This window comes from Ictalurus punctatus, chromosome 15, assembly GCF_001660625.3.
Source record: "Ictalurus punctatus breed USDA103 chromosome 15, Coco_2.0, whole genome shotgun sequence".
Lineage (NCBI taxonomy): Eukaryota > Metazoa > Chordata > Actinopteri > Siluriformes > Ictaluridae > Ictalurus > Ictalurus punctatus.
Window position 1 is genome coordinate 2886197 of NC_030430.2, and position 19493 is coordinate 2905689.

A 19493-nucleotide genomic window follows, 5' to 3' on the forward strand; every position below is an offset into this window, starting at 1 on the left:
TGAGAACTGCAGGTTGATATGGCTCTGGCAAATCCTAGTCAGCCTACAACACATGTTTTTGGACTGTGGGAGGAAACCAGCGTACCTAGAGGAAACCTCCAAGCACGAGGAGAATTAGCAAACTACGGAGGTGAGATTCGATCCCCCAACCCTGGAAGTGCAGCCCAAATACGGCCTGCTTTCTTGTTTCGTTCAGCCTGTGCTAACTTGCAAAAAAAACAATATTCAAATGGCCCATAGTACGTACTACTCGACCCATAGCAACCGTTTGCGTTTCCATACACGCCACTGTTCAGCACACAAGGGCTTGGATCTTACAGAGCTGGTTAGAATCGACGCCTAAAAATGTAAACCATGCAACAGGTAGCTAATGTTATATGTTTGCTGTCGATACAAGCTTTATCACAGGAGTCTACAAAGCAAATTCTACAGCCACTTGATTGATAGCTAGTGTTTTATTAATATTATATCATTTGAACATCGGATTTTATTGTATAACTGCTGATCAGCTGTCTCACTTAGTAAAAGATATGCTGTATTTGGTCACGCCTCTGTATTTGGTAATGTAGGAGTGATTTCTGTCTCACAGTTCAGCAATGAAGATGATTTGCAGGAATATTTGAGGAGGTTTTGGAATGCTTTATACTGAATGCGACCAAGTATCTTGCCCTTGATCATGGGAGCAGACACACCATGCAGCAAATGGGGGGGTCCCGAAACAAACCTTATTCGCATTGTTTGTGTTTTTCAATGCTGCATGGAGGACATGTTGACCTGAACTCCCACTGGCCTTTCAGAAACAACATAAAGCCTAATAAGGGCTTAAAGAATGCTCTGTTCTGTTTGAGCAGCCGAAGTTATGACCGAAGTTGTGGTTTGTACTGTACAAATCCGTGTTGAAAAGCTGTATGATGTTATGTTTCTATTCTAATCAACTGTTAACAACAGTTTCCTCAATGGTTTGAAGAACCTATATGTGTCAGTGTGAAAAAAACAAAACCAAACACATGGGAAACTTCCTGTTTCTTTCAATTTTTTTTTAATTACATTCTGCTCAGTTGCAAGTTTTGTATACACAGAAATCAAGAATCAAGAGTTCCCCATCTCTTTGGAAATTTTTTTTTTTTTTTTTAGAATCGTACAGCCAGCAAGCTCTTGAATGACTGTTCTCTGATACTGGTCCTTTTTTTTTTTTTTTTTAACGTATTTATTCGTCAATTCGAAAATCCAGTTTGTTTGCAAAAAAAACCCATCTGTATCCTTTGAGTACTCAGTTTGCTAACGTGACCAATGATTGATAGGCTTCAAATCATGTGATTATTGGTGACTAGTTACAGCCATTTTATTTGTCAGGTTGAAATCACTTATTTATTTCTATAACACACACCAGTTCAGTTGTTTCATATCACTCAGTACGTTTACACGGACAACAATGATCCACTATTAACCCGATTAAGACGATACTCTGATTAAGAAACTACCATGTGAACAGTAATTTTTAATTACCGTAATCCGATTAAAGTCATACTTGAAGTAAACACAAATGGAGTTAAGACATGTGGAGTACTCCTGTTTTAGTCGCATTATCGACGTGTATTACAGACACGTACACACCTTAATCACATTATTAACGTCGTGTGGGAGTTTTCATCGCATTTTGCGACAGGACACGATCACACACACAGCAGTGCTCAACCGTTTTACGGTAAACAAGAGAGCATGGCTGCGTCCCAAACCGCGTACTTGCCTACTATAGGCCTATAGCAGGAGAAATACATGTATCTCGGCTACTATATAGTAGGTAAGTATGCGGTTTGGGACGCAGCCCACGGCTTCAAGCTGTCATCTATTAGCACGCACAGCATGACAAATAATTAACCGCACTGGAAGCGTTCATAAAAAAAATGTAATAAAAACCACCCAAAACTGTATACGGTACCATAACGAAGACCAACTGTATGTCAATACGTGAAATTCTGGAGGGACGTCGGACGGTGTTGCGTGGTGACGTAATGACGTGTGCCGTTAATCGATCTATGTTCTATAACATGTAAAACGGGTACATGACAGGAGTATTCTAAAAGCGACTCATGTAAATACCTTAATCACAATATTGTCTTATTCAGAGTAAGGCCAATAATTAGATTACTGCTGTCCATGTAAAAATTGTCACTGACTTGAAAGAAAAAAAAGTCCAAAACAAATCTATAAAACAAGACTGGGCCAAAGAAATGGCAGTCTATGAAAGAAGGAAGAGTTAGTGTGTGTGTATAGATGTTGATGTGCTGAAATGGCTGAGCTATATTACTGAAAGATTTAGCCCTTGTTTAGTCATTTTGTCATTCTCAGCTCCCTGTGAGCTTGACGTTTTATGGAGTTTTGTGGGTGTGGCTAAATAGAATTCAGCTGTGTTGTGAATGTGCTTGGTGATTTATCAATTGAGTATTGACAGTTTTCAATCTGGCAGGAATTTTGAGTTCGATTTGGCTTCCGAAAACATTTACACACAAATTTACTAAAAGATTGATAAATGAGGCACAATGTGTGTACGTGTGAGTCATCCATGACCACAACAACTGACTCTTTCATTCGGTGATTATTCCACTTTTAATTTGTTTTGGTTCTACTCTGCACATTGAGGTTGATCTCTCTTCATTATTGAACACAAGTCGTCTTTTGTTTTCCTTTCTTCGCACGTGTCAAAGAACTCCAAAACTGTGTCCAGTGCATGGGAAAGTTGCGATGATGAGTAAGTTCTACAGTTGTGACATGGCTGTAATGTAGAACTTGCACCAGAATTTTTTTTTTTCTTCTAAAAATCTTAATGCATTTAATGATTTAGAGCAAGACCGGAATTTATTAATATTTGCAATCATGGAATTTTGCATCAACATAACGATTCACCAGATGCTAACCCTCAAATCTTTGCTTTAACAGTCACTAAAAATGTTCCTATTTTAAATAGATGTTTGGTATTTTATATATTTTCTTTCCAGTAAAAGGTTATGTGACTCTTGCAGTTTTGTATTTTGAATATTGCAGTAAAAATCTAAGTCAATATGAGTGAAAAGTCATGTCCTATCATGAATTATGAAAAGCCTTGGGATCGTTCTGGTAGCACAACAAACACGATACTTGTCCGTGTACTTTAAAATCATTAATTTTTTTTTAAATGGGGGAAAAAAAAAAAAAAAAAGTTAGCGAGCATTAAAACTTTTTTTAAAAAATTGAAAAAGATTTTATTTCTCTTTGGGTAGTTTTTCATAATTTCAACTGTGAACAAATAGATTCATTTCAAGCTTGTTTTCTCATTTGTATGATTTTTGTTTTTTTTATAATGAATGGTAATGAACAATGATAATGAATCGTATCTAGTGCACTTGTCCTTGTTCTTCCCAGTCTATTATTCAGTATATGCTGTTTGAATGTCAGAAGGGAATGGCGCTTTGTTAAACCATTACAGTCTCTCTTTTCATCGACTGGGCTGACATCAAACAACAGAAGCCAGTTTTGTCCCTGATGTGGCTTTCGTCACTCTATTGTGGAGCCAAGCAGCGTTGTTTATTTTGAGTTTTTCTTTTGAGATCAGACCTCATAAAAAGTCGTCTCTATAAAAACAATCTTTCACGTAAATGTGGGATTCTCATTCCCATCTCCGAAGTCCAATCTTTGGTGCGCAATACAAGATTTGATTGTGGGAAAATTCAAGTCTCTTTACTGAAATTAAGTTATGGGTCATCACTTATGCAGGCCTTGCTGTGTCCCAAATGAACCTTCATAAGCAAAGGCAAAGTGAATTCTTATAGAGTGTATCTCTATTAAAGTGAATTTTTAATTGGGTGGTACTTTTCTGTGAAATAAATTCCTCAGGACAGCTTTATTTTTTGAACATATTCCAACGTCCGTCCGTCCATACATCTTCTATACCGCTTAATCCTTTTCAGGGTCACGGGGGAAACCTGGAGCCTATCCCAGGGAGCATCGGGCACAAGGCGGGATATATTCCAACGTTTTAAAAATAATTTAAATAACAATGAAAACGTGAACAGTAATGGTTTGGCTATTTATTGAAGCCATTGAACTTTTTAATCCCTGAACTTTCCACTGTCAGGACACATATTTATTAAAATTGTAATTAGATTCAAGTTGACATTTTTTGCAGGCTTACTTTCTTTTAAAGCTCTTGAGGTTTGGAATAAACCCATTCAATTCACATGACCAGTCATAGAGGCTAACAACTATAAGAACTTTGTAATAAATAGAATAAATTTGATAATGGTGGGTTATGGTTTCTACCACTGTTACTACATTTTTAAAAAATATGGGCTTCCCTGGAATACACTTGGAGACATTGGCCTAGATTATTACTTTTCCAATTGTACATGGCCTTCCGTGTGGATGAGGTTCGTTGGGTCACCACGTAGCCTTTAAGACATCACTTGACTTCATCGGAATGAAGTGCTAATGCCAAAGAAAAAGCAAAGACACATGGAACCTTCTTGCAATTTGGCAACCATGCCACCATGATGGTTTGAAATCTGGACATTGTTGTTTCAGAATCCAATGTTTATATTGTGGTCTGGACTGGCCAGCTAAATCTTTTGAATTCGACACCACAGCCCTCTAATGTTCCACGGAGCTTTGAATCGCGAGAGGAACCATGCAATTTCTCTCTTTGTGCATGACCGATAAAACACAATATTTCCATTTCTTGCTGTGCCTGGTTTTAGTCCTTGAGTGCTTTAACTAATCAGCCTGTGTAAAATCCTTTGCAGAATTCTGACCCTCTGGCTGCTCGCCTCTCAACTTGCATTGCTATGCCAAAAGGCAAAGGAGAATAATTCTAGATCAGACAAAGATCTGTTCTTTATCTCTTATCTACAAATCCTATTATTGACCAAAAGAGACAAAAACTTAGCCATTTAAGCCCTCTAATTCAGTTTCAGACTCACAAATGGCCACTTGAGTGGCCGTGAGTGGCCAGGCTCTAGCAACCAAAGGTACAAGCACATGTATAAACCTTACTCCTAAATTAAAGCCATTTAGCCATTTTTATAGCATTGTCATTGAGCATCCCTCTGTACATCGTTCACAAGGGTGGACAAATCATGAATATAGTAGCTAGCACACCAGGCAACTAAAAGCACTAATGTGGTGCCCAGGCCCATGCTTTGGTTTTCCCACAAACTGACAAGCCTAAAAAGTGCTGAAGTAATGTAATAATGTATGGCCAGCTAGTTAAGTTCATAATTACAGACTAGTGAAGTGCATAAATACAGACTAAGGGAAATGAACCAGTACATGATCATCATGTTTGTGCCCTCTACAAAATATCAGCAAGTTGTTAAAGAATGTTTAACGCTGATTAATTCACCTAGTAAAATCATTCCACCATCAGGGAGATCGCTTCAGTTGGTGTGTATAGTGCAGCAGGTGATGGGATTCAAGTAGCTTGTGCCATAGTTACAGCATTGAGGTGTGTTGCTTCACTGTGAATTACATTTAAACATAGCTACATCAAATTGGCACCCTGTCCAGGGTGTACCCTGCCTTGTGCCCGATGCTCCCTGGGATATTCTCCAGGTTTCCCCGCGACCCTGAAGAAAGGATAAGCGGTATAGAAGATGGATGGATGGATAGATACATCCATCCATTTTCCATACTATTTATGCTACACAGGGGGGCATTTGGGGCCTATCCCCGGGAGCTATCCCATGGGGGACACCATGGACAAGGCATATCTTTGGACTGTGGAATGAAACTGGAGTACCTGGAGGAGACCCCCAAAGCATGGGGAGAATATGCAAACTCCATGCACAAAGGGCAGAGGTGGGATTCGAACCCCCAAACCCAGAGGTGCAAATCAACTGTGCTAACCACTAAGCCACCATGCTAAGCTAACCCAGACATGAAATCTGTTTGTCCCAGGCACCAATGGCTACTGACTTGTCCACCTCTGTGTTAATGACGCAGCCCAGCTCCCACTTCAGCTATCTGGAGAACATTCTCCATGAAGCAAGACCCTGGATTGGAAGCCAGACTATCAAAAGGCACAACTCGAACAGTTCTTCTTTAGTTTAGGAGTCGTGATCTCATCAAAGAGTAGGCAGCTGTTTGTAGTGACATTCTACAGAGTAGGAGGTTCCCCATGCCATTACTGACATTTCATTTGGAGGAAAGGGAGAGTACTTATACTTATGTCTCCTCCAAGTATGAGAACTTCCTTGACAGAGAAAGGAGTTTGGAAAATAAATTCATGGTAAATTTATCTGCAGTTGTTATAAACAGGATGCATTCCAGTTGTAACGCTGGACATCTGGAATTTATGGTGAATTTATTTTTTTAAAAAAAACGTTTTGGAGAGTCGAGTGTTCTCAGGAAATGGTAGCATAAGAGCTCTCAAATTCCAGTTCCAAATGGAAGGGCCTCGTCTCTGGCAGGTGATTATCTGGGGGTGGATTTTGGAGTGTGTCTTTACGCAGACGTTGTAAACTCTAGTCATTAAACACGGTGTGTCTCAGATCTAAACGTGATTTCAAGCTGAGCCAAAAGACCAGAACACATTGTTTTTACTTGGCACTCATCGCTGAGGTGGAGTTATTTAAAGATTTACGAGCTTGCTGATCAAACTTTATTCAGAATTCTCTCTGACGCATGTAGTTCCAGTAGCACGGTAATTTTTTCCTAAAGATCAGCCCATGAAAATGCTTCATGTAAGCTTTCATAAAAGACAGTTTACAGTAGAAATGGAATTTTAAAAAAAATCATAGAGTCTCTACCAGTGAAACAATGTACGTGTGTATGTAGTTGCTCTTGTTTAGATGAACCCTTTTTGATAACCTGTACCGGTCATGACCTTTGGCACTTTGTCAGCGGGTTAGTGTGTTTTGGGTGGATGAGTTCGAATGGAGCAAGGAGGCTGTTGTTGATGGGGGTGTCAATGACTCTTTCAACAATAAACACCATTTGTTTCTTTACCCTTGAGAGATCTGATACATGCTGGGGCACTCTGCATGAATCTCTCATTCCCCTCCTCCTATCGCCACCTGCACTTTATCATAAATAACCAACAGGCTAGAGATAGGATAAGCATGTTTATGCTTTTCTACAGCACTGTGGTATAAACCATTCGCTGTTCTCGAATCTGATTGGTCGGAAGATTTTCTGTAACAGCAGCATTGACAATAGTGCCGACTTCAAAGCAAGCACAGGTTTATATTAGCATGCTTGTTCTAATGTTATCATTTATATAGTAACAACTAATTTACAGTGACTTGTATGGAGGACGCACCACATTATCCATACATCCATCCATTTTCCATACCGCTTATCGTACACAGGGTTGTGGGGAGCATGGAGCGTATCCCAGGGAACTCGGGGCACAAGGCGGGGGACACCCTGGACGGGGTGCCAACGCATCGCAAGGTACAATCGCACACCCATTCACACATTATGGGCTATTTAGACATTCCAGAGAACCCTGAGGAAATCCCCGAAGCACAGACTCAAACTCCATGCACACAGGGCACAGGCTCGATTCAAACCCCCAACCCCGGAGGTGTGAGGCAACAGTGTTAACTACTAGGCCACCATGCCCCTGCCACATGCAGTCATTGACATGGTGACATTTCTCTGTAAGGAGATGTTAATTTAACATCTACAGAAGGAGTCTTAAGTGTCAGTGTTTTGTAACTTCAATAAGTTTTCCGGACTTTGACGATTCAAGAACGGTTTTGCAGTTTCCTGGTAGTACGACACGCTGCGGGTTTCTTTTTTTTTTTTTTGTCACATTTACAATTTTACACTTGTTTTAATCCGTACGTATGAGATGCTTGTTGATTTTCATAGGTCGACTGTAGCATCATGAGAAACTAGAAGCATCTGCAGTTTGACCTCTGCAAATCGAATATTGTCCATCCATGAAAAGAAAGGCAAGAATGAAACTGTGGTAATGTTATCTAATTGCTCATTACTAATTACTAATATAATGTGAGTTTGGTTGGAATAAATACTCACAATCACTTCCACAGTGATCTACAATAACTACTTAATTAAATGCTTGCTTTGAGCAAGCGCTGCTGTTGTCGAGATGAACAAGGGCCTGCTTTGTTTTTTAGATGAGCAGATCAGCGTAGTCGAGGCCACCTTAGTCCCGGGATGATCTCATGCGACAGGATGCTAAATCGAGGTCACGGGCCCTGAGGTCGGGGAGGGAGGGTGGACTGTGTTGATCTCAGAGGATAGAGACATTTCTGTGAGGTTGTCTGCATAGTTACAAGACTGTGTGGGCTGACACTTGTCTGTTTGCTGTCTTTCAGAGCTCGATGAACCTTCCTCCGGACAAAGCACGCCTCCTCCGCCAGTACGACAACGAGAAGAAGTGGGACCTCATCTGTGACCAGGTGTAATGTTTATTTTGACTTGTGCTACCTTTGTAGCTATATTCTTCAGTCAACACAATCTGGTCAGTGTTTGCTTAGACACCGAAACAAGCAAAAACAGATTTATAAATCTAGTGCATAATCTAGTGCATATAAATGTCTATGTGTATTATGCCAGGCCATTTCCCAAACTGCATTTGGCATCATAAAACCACAGGATTGCACTGGATCACAGCATCTTGTGAAACTTAAATAGGTTATAGTGAATGAGGCAAGAAGGCAGAGGTTCTCAAACTTTTGTAACTAAAGCCCCCCAAACCTCCCCTATCATGTGAAATGCTCCCCCCCCCCATGTGAAATGCCCCCCCCCATGTTGGAGGAGAACAGGTATAATGATGATCTTTTCTATATGAAATCTATCTCTCTCTCTCTCTCTCTCTCTCTCTCTCTCTATATATATATATATATATATATATATATATATAAATATATATATATATATATATATATATATATATATATATATATATATTATTTTGAGGGGACAGCAAATTTACACTGTTACACAAGCTGTACACTCACTACTTTACATTGTAGCAAAGTGTCATTTCTTCAGTGTTGTCACATGAAAAGATATAATCAAATATTTACAAAAATGTGAGGGGTGTACTCACTTTTGTGAGATACTGTGTATATATAAGATTAGACAGCCCTAAACTATAATCTGTTTTTGATAGATAGATAGATAGATAGATAGATAGATAGTACTGGCGACATTTGGAATGCTGCTAAGGTTTGTCCAAAAAGTCGCTAGATTTGTCGTTAGACATTATTATTATTTATTTTTTTTTGCACAGAAAAAAAGTCGTTAAAGGGGTCTGAAAAGTCGCTAAGTTGGCAACAATGTTCTACACTGACAGCTAGATAAAAGGCAGGCTAAGCTCCGCCTCTCCCCAGCAAAAAGAAAATACAGAGGGAGAGGGAATGCGGGGTTTTTCATCTATACAAATTATAATTGAAAAGTAATAAAATACACCGAGTACACAAATGATGTCCTGTCTGTGTTTTTTTTTCTTTCTTGAAAATAATTTGCGCCCCCTTCTCTCTCCCTGGTTGAGAATCACTATGCGATAAGGGATTGTAGTAATGGTAATAATGTTCATGGAATGTGAAACAGTAAAAATTGTCTCGCTAAAGATGTTCATATTTGTCTGACTACCTCCTCTTAAATCTCTCCATGTTCTGGGTTAGGAGCGCTTCCAAGTGAAGAACCCCCCACACACGTACATTCAGAAACTGAGGGGCTTTTTAGATCCAGGAGTCACACGCAAGGTAAGCTGCTGGGTTCCTGCTGCGTGATCCTAGTTTCTTGATATCTGCTGCTATTTAGCTCTAATGTAACCCTGTGCTTCATTTAAAGCAGAGAATTGATCAGAACTTCTATTAAACAATACATTTGGAGATGATATAGTACCTGGAAATCTTTAGCCACAGGACCTGCATGCTGCTCTACCTAGCTAGGTTACTTAATTATCTAGCTTATGTTATCAAGGAATGAAGTTGTTATAGATCGTAGATGGTCGATTTGACAGGATTGGTTAGTGTTGAATAGATTGCTGTGACTAATATGTGCAGGTTGGCTAAACTAGCTAACTTACGGAATTAAATTTGTGGCAAAAATACTGCACGTAGCCCCGCCCACACGAGAGCTTTAGTGCCAGGATGGCGAATGTAAACACCAGAATGGTGAAACTTTCCTTGAAAACGAAGCTTAGAAAACCGTTCACAAAGACTGCTGTTCACTGTTTTCAGTTTCAGGGTCCTCGTTGTATATTTTCGTTCGTTTCTTGAAAAATTACGTTCAATACTTGTGGCACAAATTTAATCCCATTCTAACTTAGCTATTGTTAGTTTTGAACAGAATCGTGGTTGCTATGGTGTATTTTGACAAGTCTGGTTACTTCGAACAAATGCTTACTAGTTTACGATGAAGCCATTCTAGGGAAGGCAGCTTGGAAGACATCTAAATAGCATATTCATGAAATACATGCTGACATTTTAATGAGGATAAAATCTAATGATCTTCTTAGGCATTTTGTAGTATGTTGGGCATTAAAACATTCATACCACACCGCTGTTGCATTTATGGAAGGAGTCTCCAGTGTCAGGACTTTGTAACAGTCAGAGGTAAAGCTGCAGCTTGAAGTTTTCCGACACGAGACGGAGGGATTTGCAGTTTCTCCGTAACGCAGACTGCATTTTTTTTTTTTGTCTTATTAACTTTGCGAGAGAAAAGAGATTTTCAGCTGGATTAAGTGATCACTTGTTTGGCCAGATGTTCACAGATGTTCCACAACAAAGTAACAACAAACTGTTAAACAGTACGATATGAATTGATCAAATTATTTGTACAGTAATCATCGTTTTAAGAGGAATAAAACCTCAGGACATGCTCGTATTGGAAAATAATCATCTTGGGGTTGCTAACCGCGCTTTGTGACGGTCCGCATTGTTGATTATTTTCCGTCAGCAGCACGCACCGTCGTTTCGTTCCTCGCTTAAACGACTGTTTATTTTACCCTGATCATTTTAATGCCGTTAAAGGACTTGTTGATGCGTTCTTTAACGTGTTATCGGGATGTAGTGCTCTCTGTACTGTTGTGAAAGAGGCTGTTTTGCTAAAAGCATGATAAAAATCAGCTCTTTTCTCCCTCTGCAGAAATTCCGCAGGCGGGTTCAGGAATCCACGAAAGTTCTGAGGGAACTGGAGATATCGCTGAGGACCAATCACATCGGGTGACTTATACTCTTTCTCTGCTCTCCTCATCTGCTGACCCTCCCCTTCAAATCTCTGCGTCTTAAACGTATGGCCATCGAAAGCAGGCTCTCTCTCTATCTGCCTGATGGTGTTTTGATAAGACAGGGCTTTGGGTGTTTCAGCTCTACCTCTAAAGGCGATCTACACTCTCGACTGATGGGGCTTTCCCACTTTTAACACTCATTATTGTTATTATTTTTTTGTATTTCCTGTTGTAAAGGGCTGGCTGGAGAAATGGCAGGCTGTTGGTCCTGCCAGTCTCTTTACAATGCGCTGTGTGTGTGTGTGTGTGTGCCCCCAGATGGTTTTCATTGTACCCACCCTCCATCCATTTTCACCAGCAGGAAACACTGTTGTGTACGCTGGAGAGTCAGGAAGCCCGAGCATCCAACAATGGAGTGTGTGAAAAGACAAAAACACACACATGCGTGTACACACCCGTGACTCACACTCACATAAAGACAAAAGAGAACGCCACACACCGTGAAATACAATGAAACTCGATGCACTGGCGATTTCATTCATACGCGTGGTGAACTTGTAACGCTAATGAAAACACGCTGGCGTTGTCTAGTTGTCTAGAGTATGGTTCATTACCGTTCGACAAAAAAAAAAAAAGAGTCTATTTTTAGTTCACAATGAGAACAAACATTAACGAATTAGGTTCTTTTCTATTCGTTTCAGTTTTATTCGTAGACCACTTTGACACAAAGTAGGTTGGCGGAAATCCGGATGTACCGAACACAAAAGAGAACCTGTCGCCTTCTGGGTTGGACCGGATGAGTAGGATCATAAATCGTTCCGGTGTGCAGGCAGAGAAGAGTAAACGACAAAACAGAACTGTGTGTTGAAAGGATGTTCAGTATGCGCAGATTGTGAATAAGTGTTCTGGTTATGATTACAACAGCAGTTCTTAGGTATCCCACAAGAATAAGGTATTCTTATCTATCCAGGTGAGATTATTGTCTGAAACTGGGTCTTGGATACACGATCTTGGGATGTAGAGATCATTAGGGTATCCATTTGGGATTATCCACAAGAGCAGAAAGTGAGTCACAAGGCCAGAAAGCTGTTTCTACAAGCAGCGGTGCGTTTGAATTGTCTTCAAAAGGATTTCAAATGCAAGATGTGAGTACCTCCATTGTGTTCAGAAGAGGGCCAGTACTCGTTCACGTGCTCCTTTCCCTCGTCAGTAAAAGTGAGTTTTAACGCGTTTCCCACTGAGCCAGGCTATTTTCAGACTTTTTTGTGGCGGCGTAAAATGGAACAGAAGTTATTGCGCGGGCCTGAAATCAGGCCCCTTTTCTGACGTGTGTTGTTCCTCGCCTCACTAAACCGATCTGAAATAGCATCTGGCAGGAAAGAGAGGAGGGGGAAACACAGGGTGGTTGGGGGTGGGGGGTGTCAGACAGGAAACTGATCAACAGACTTCAACAAAGTCTCACTGTGTTATACCCCTGGCCCCACTTTCTCTACCTCTGTACAGTATATCTCTCCAGCCAATGGCAAACCCCGCATTCATCGATCTCATCTGTGTACCCCTGATAATCATTTCGGTGTGACTCGGAACATGTTTCAGCATCGGGGAGGTAGACTAAATTCACCCGACGTCGAAGGATCATCCGTCCACCTCTCCTCGCTTCCCTCTCACAGCCGTATGCCGTCCACATTCCTTAGCTGAGTGCAGTGGGAATTCCTTCAGTGTTCCTACAGTTCCCCTTCCCCCAAACCCCCCGCCTCCATCCATCCACCTTAGAAAAGTGCAGCTAAACACTGGAAATCTGAAGCTGGCCTTTTATATATACATATATGTATTTGGATTTTTTTTTCATCCCGTTCTCGGGATATAGGGAAAGCCCACTCTGTGCAGCCGGTCGTTTTTAGTTTGCAAATATTATTACATATCAATCTCTCTCGATTCTCTTTTCTCTCTCACCCTCGTTTGCATGCACGTTCTCAATTCCTCTTTCACATGCGACTGTTTTCATGTCTCCTTTAATCCTGTTTCAGTCTACTCTGACTCTGAATCATGGACGGTTCTGGCACTGTACTGTACCTCGCAGCCTTCCCATATCTGACTCATCGTCGTAATTCGTAGTTTATTGTTTTATTTTTCATATGCAGTAGGATGTAATATTCTGTAGAATCATGGTGAGAGAGTCCAGGGGATATATATAGTACACATATTACATCCTACTGCAGACAGCTATATGATATTTATTAATGTTTGGAAGATTTGGTAAGTAGCTAAAGCGTGTTTGACTTCAACACGGTTCATGATGGTGCAACACACCTCCATGCTGTAACTCTAGAGCACTCTTATCATTCTGAATCATGATAAGATACTGCGCTATATACGTCACCTAGATGATCCGTGTGACGTTTTTTTTTAAAGAGTTGTAGAGATTGCGTCCCTCTTGGACTAGCATGTGTCTCTTACCACCGCTGCACGGGTTCGATTCCCGGTCAGGGAACCGACCCCAAACACTGGAGGGTTGGATGAGCTAGTGCACTCTCAGTGCCGGTCCCAGGCCTGGAAAATGGGAAGGGTTGTGTCAGGAAGGGAATGTGACGTAAATGAAGGGCTTGTGTTAGAATCGAATATGCGGACGAGTGATCCGTTGTGGCGACCCTGGACGGGAGCAGCTGGAAGAGGGGGAAAAAAAAAAAAAAAAAAGGGTTGTAGAGTTTAAAGCCGTGCCCTATTCAAAAAATGTATTTCTATAAACTCTCCGAAATTAACATATCACCTCTTGTAGTCTGCCATGCTGACCTGTGTGTGTGTGTGTGTGTGTGTGTGTGTGTGTGTGTGTGTGTGTGTGTGTGTTGGCAGGTGGGTGCGCGAGTTCCTAAATGATGAGAACAGGGGACTGGACATTCTGGTGGAATACCTCTCCTTTGCCCAGTGCGCTGTCACGTAAGTCCACAGCCCACACGCATATCGTCAGGGTACACACGCATACAGAAGGACAAACGTCCTCTTAGGACATTTTGACCTTAGGATGAATTCTGAACTTCGCATGTCCAGAATTGATCCACACTCCAGGTTTCCTCCAGAGCTGATGAGGATATTCACGCTGTGAATGTGCTTATGAGGGTGAGACATGGTTTTGCTGATAATAACTTGTTGCAGTAATGCGCGAGGCTTTGCCGAACCCTGCTGAGCTGTAAAACGCTCGAATTGTCCTTTAGCTGCTTTGCAAAAATAACCCCGAGCCCTTCTTCAGATCTTACTCAGCTCTGTAGCTACTGCTCCCCAACCTTACCCCCATGCCCCCTGTATTTGTGCTTGTGTGTGTGTGTGTGTGTGTGTGTGTGCGGCTCAGGTTGGATTTTGATGGTCTGGAGAATGGGGAGGACGGCTCACTGGACAAATCCAACTCCTGGAGCAGGTCCATTGAGGATCTGCACCAGAACGGTTTCAGTACACTGGTGCGCTCAGTGCGCCACTCGGTCCCTCGGTAAGTATCGTAGTAACGTAGGCGTGACCGTGCTGCTCTGCTCACCTCTATCTTCTTATGGCTTTTTCTAAAAAAATAAAAAAGTAATTAAAAAAAAGCACCAGCTGGCTTCTATATCTGCTTGTGTGTCTCACCTGATAAAGCTTATGTAGAAACACAAACATGCTCTGTGAGAACACTGTGTGTTAGGTGTATGCATCTCTACTGACCTCATGACTACATCTGATTGTTGTTGTTGTTGTTTTTTTTTTTTTACATGGATCCAGGGTCAACTAAAATCGTGCAAAAATATAAAACAAGTGACAAGGACGCATGCTGTGACTGTGAGGAAAATAATCAACTCATTACCATAACCCACTGCCATTACCACCCTGAATTATTTTCCAATAACTATACATCCCGACGTGTTTTAAATTCCCATTATACCACAGCAATTTGCGGAAGGAAAAAAAATAAAAAAATCAGTTTAAAGAATGACCATATATATATATATTTTTTTTATCCATTTCTAGTTTTTTTTAATGTATTGTATGTCCATGCAACAAATCTTTTCTATAATAGATCACTTGCATTACAACTGTTATAAGCAGCTGCTCCCACACCAACCTCTCGTTTTTCTCTCTCTCCCTCCGTCCTGAAGACTTTCCCGCGTCAGAAAACTTACTGTTACAAAGCACTGACACCGGAGACTCCTTCCAAAAACGTACCCAATAAACGATTCCTCAGAAAGCGTCACCATAGCAACATGGCTTACATGTGTTTTTAAATTGTGTATGGATTAAATAGTTTAAATCTGTCTATGTGAAGCATCTACTATACGGGTGCGTGTTACTACGGAAACCATAACGTATTAGAACGAGCGCGTGAATATAAACCGGTGATTTAAATTACACAGCAGCTAGCACACTTGTGGAAACATTTGATAAATCAGCTTTGACAACAGCAAGAATAAAACCATTACTATAGGCAGATAAAACATTGATGTTGATGCTAAAACTATGCCGTAGCACCACTGCTAATATGTACTTAGTGGAAGTATATACTTATATGCTTATGAATATTTAAATGACGTACATTTCGAATATTTGACTAGATTTTGAAAGAATTTGGAAGTCCCGGTGATTTGGTACGTCTCCATATCGGAGATTGCTTTCCTCATCCCTACTGTGTTATTCTTGTGTGTTTGTGTTGTCGCAGCAACCGTGTTAGACCGAATGTACTGTAAGTATTGAGATGATGTTGGTATCCTGTGTTCAGAGTACAGGAAACATGTGATAAGTTCCCTCTATATTCAGAGACTTCTTCAGACGAGTAGCGATTTTACAGAAACCACATCTCCACGGTACTATGCGTCTCGCAGTGTGTGTGTGTGTGTGTGTGTGTGTGCGTGTGTGCGTGTGTTGAGCAGGAGAGTGTGCACGGTGGATGGCGCACGTTATGATTTCCGATATGTGACCCACATAGCTGAAACTGCACATCCGGAGATCAGCACGCATACGGAAACCTGACGATCTGAAGCATCTGTTTTTAATCTAGCATGTGTCTGGCATTATTGTTGATAAATAATCACATGAGGAGTGTTAGAAGATGCTTCACATCAGGCTTCATGTTGTCTATTGCAGGTATAGTTCCACAGCAAACAGCAAAACCATCAAAAACTCCAGGATAGTGAGTCAGAAGGATGACGTGCATGTGTGCATCATGTGTCTCCGAGCAATCATGAACTATCAGGTACTTTACGCAATAGACGTTTGCTAAATGGATGAAATCATGTGACACTCCGTATCCCCCTCTAGTGGTGTTCAGTCTGTTCTTGCTTGAGTTTGTTATAAAGTACAACGTGCTTCTAAGCCTCTGAAAAACTGCCGTTATGCCAGTATTACGGAATAGAGTGCGACATGATTTAAAGGTGCAATTAGTGATTCTGGTACCTGTCCATAAAGGGGTCTCTGTGGCGCTCTGGGATCAAAACAAATTGATGTGTAAAATCTAACCAGGACTATAAAGCATTTCTAGTCTGCTTGCTTGTCCGGTTCAGGAAGCTCCCACTTTTCCACTAGGATTCAGGTTTTCTAGCCTAGACAGAATATATGGATATGTTTTGGGATCATTGCTTTGGAGGAAGCACTTAAGTGAGAGGGGGGAATATTTGTTGGGTTTTAAATTTCAAAACAGCTAGCTTCATTGAACAGAATCACTGACTGGACCTTTAAAAGAGCACCAGATAAATACAGTTATGGCCCTGGATTACAGGGGCGCTTTGCTAATTTTGAGTCTTTATTGGTCACAGCACAATGAAATTCTTTTCTTCACATACCCCAGCATGTTAGGAACTTGGGGTCAGATATGATACAGCGCCCCCTGGAGCAGAGAGGGTTAAGGGCCTTGCTCAAGGGCCCAACAGTGGCAGATTGGCAGCGCTGGGGCTTGAACCCCCGACCTTCCGATCAGTAACCCAGAGCTTTAACCGTGAAGCCACCTCTTCCCTGAAGTATACAGTATTATTATAAAGTATAATCGTGTGCATTATTGAGTCCTTCGGGATTGAAAATGAGAACCGGTTAGGCAATAATTGGGTGGTCATATAAACTATAACGTGTATAGCTGTGTGTTCTACATCACGAGCTCAAATCGAGTCGTTTTCAATAAACTTACCTGCAACGTTCTCTTTTCTATCCTTAGTACGGTTTCAACATGGTCATGTCCCACGCGCATGCGGTTAATGAAATCGCCCTGAGCATGAACAATAAGAACTCACGGTGAGTAAAACCCTTCATTAACACCTCCAGTACAAAAAGGTTGAATTATCTGCTGGGAAAGTTCGCAGGACAAGACTGGAAGGACCTGACCGCCTCGTCTTATTGACTGCACTTTTCAATGGCTTCACGTGGAACCGTCGAAGCAGTTCAAATGGTGTATGAATGAACTCTTTATGGTCGCTTAACAACTTGTAGGGTTTGTGAATCAAGCAGTACGATATGTCTGGACCGTAAGAACGTAATGTAATACAGTGGGCGTTGGAGTACAGAAGGTTGCGGGAGGGGGGATGGGTCATGTTCTAGTACGTTTAATATTTTAGATTTTTATTCTAGATTAATATCCTAGATACATTTTTTCCAGTTATTTCAGGTAAGAGGTATATGACCAATAGATATAATGGGTATTAGAAACAACACTGATTTCATTTACAGTCATACTTAACATAAGATTAATCATTTTACCGTAAGATTACTCTAGACATTATGTGTATTTGAGTCACTAATACTTTTAACCAGACATTTTATATACCTTCTTTTTTGTTGTTGTTCAATTGCAATGTTTCAGCATCATTAAAATTCAAGTTTGCATGTTCTCCCTGTGCTTCAGGAGGTTTCCTCCCCTCGGTCCTAAGACATGCGTTGTATGCTGATTGGCATTTCCAAATTGTCCGTATCGTGTGATCGCGCCCTCCAGGATGTGCCCCGAATTCCGTGGGTTAAGCTCCCCCACAACCCTGTGTAGGATAAGCGGTATGGAAAATGGACGGACGGATGAATATATTCTGCAGCATGAAGATGCATCGCCTGACTAAATGGGAAAAGTCTGCAAACAATCTTACGTTATTCCATTGGAATCCAGTGGACCGTGTAGTAATATTAGGAGCACCTGGATTTTTACTCAAGCTGAGTACTAATGCAGCTCTTTACAATTGGAAGTTACCAGCTAGCTAAATTCGTCTTGAAATTAGCGTCCAAGCCTTAATAAGGTAGATCTGTTACTAGTTTGATAGTTCTTGCCTCGCCTGTCCTTCCCGTCCCTCTCCCTCTCCCCCTGACCTCGATGCCACAGCCAGCTTGATTTCTTGGGACAGATTAATAAATAAAGTGCATTTATTTTTTTTTTAAAAAGGGTATGTCATATACAGTACGTGGGTGGTCGTCAGTATACTTGTCACTTTTACAGAAATCAGCTCTTAGCGCTCATATTAATTCATTCATTCAATTCAATTTGCACCAGCCACTATCACACATCCAAATATTCTCACCAGAAAAACCTAGTCTGGGTGTTAAACATGAGCCAGATAACAAAGCCAGACCTACAAACAGGAGTTGGTGCTCATCTCTTAAGCTCATGATTTTGAAAATTCTCAAACAATGGATACAAAGCAGAGCTTTTCTCCCCTGAAGGACAGATGTTAGACAGGTTAGGTGGATAAGGTTCAGTCTGATATATGACTTGTAATGGAAGCCTATTCATTGTGTGGATCCTACTTTGACCTTTTTTTTCCCCTCAGAGGAGCCGAATATTCATGGTTGTCATTGTTTTTTTGGGGTTTTTTTTGATGCAGGACAAAAGCATTGGTCCTGGAGCTTCTGGCTGCTGTGTGTCTGGTGCGTGGGGGCCATGAGATCATCCTCTCAGCGTTTGATAACTTCAAAGAGGTACCTTCCTGAAGCACTGTACCCAGTGTCGTATGGATGATATGAAGTCTGGACAGGGATATAAGTGTTGACAGTTGATGAGATTGGGTCATTGTGTGCAGTAGGGGAGTTCCAGTAAGCTATATGTAATGACACAGATCTTTTGTGTTTAGACTGAACGGTGGGAAAGTTTGACGTGTGTGTGTGTGTGTTAAATACCAGACCAAACTATTTTAAGCTTACCAAATACGAACCAACTGCAGCGTATGATAAAGATCTACAGTTTGGTGGGAGAGAGTTGCCTGCAGTAACATTTCTTAACCTTCCCCCGTTCCGCTTGTCCAGTCAGCTAAGTGCCGGAAACCAGGAAATATCTACATTCTGCCTGGAGCGGTCTGAACAATGTGGGAACCACTGCGTGATACACAACAGC

At 41.2% G+C, this 19493-nt stretch overlaps 1 protein-coding gene across 11 annotated transcripts in view; it reads left to right on the plus strand.

Moving 5' to 3' along the window:
- Positions 1 to 19493, plus strand: part of fmnl3 (formin-like 3) — a 59001-nt gene that overhangs the window by 15213 nt on the left and 24295 nt on the right. For 5 of the 11 annotated variants that reach the window (XR_008397992.1, XM_053686226.1, XM_053686228.1 and 2 more), the window contains exons 1-9: positions 7339 to 7425; positions 8319 to 8402; positions 9633 to 9713; positions 11101 to 11177; positions 14033 to 14116; positions 14526 to 14660; positions 16283 to 16391; positions 17343 to 17419; positions 18988 to 19081. Coding sequence is in view for 10 of the 11 variants with exons in the window: in XM_053686226.1 (XP_053542201.1) it covers positions 7354 to 7425; positions 8319 to 8402; positions 9633 to 9713; positions 11101 to 11177; positions 14033 to 14116; positions 14526 to 14660; positions 16283 to 16391; positions 17343 to 17419; positions 18988 to 19081 (813 nt within the window). In the remaining variant the exon portion in view is untranslated. Of the gene's footprint in view, positions 1 to 7338; positions 7426 to 8318; positions 8403 to 9632; positions 9714 to 11100; positions 11178 to 14032; positions 14117 to 14525; positions 14661 to 16282; positions 16392 to 17342; positions 17420 to 18987; positions 19082 to 19493 lie in introns of those variants that run through there. The other 6 variants (XM_053686231.1, XM_017487358.3, XM_017487356.3 and 3 more) reach the window with 3 other exon arrangements.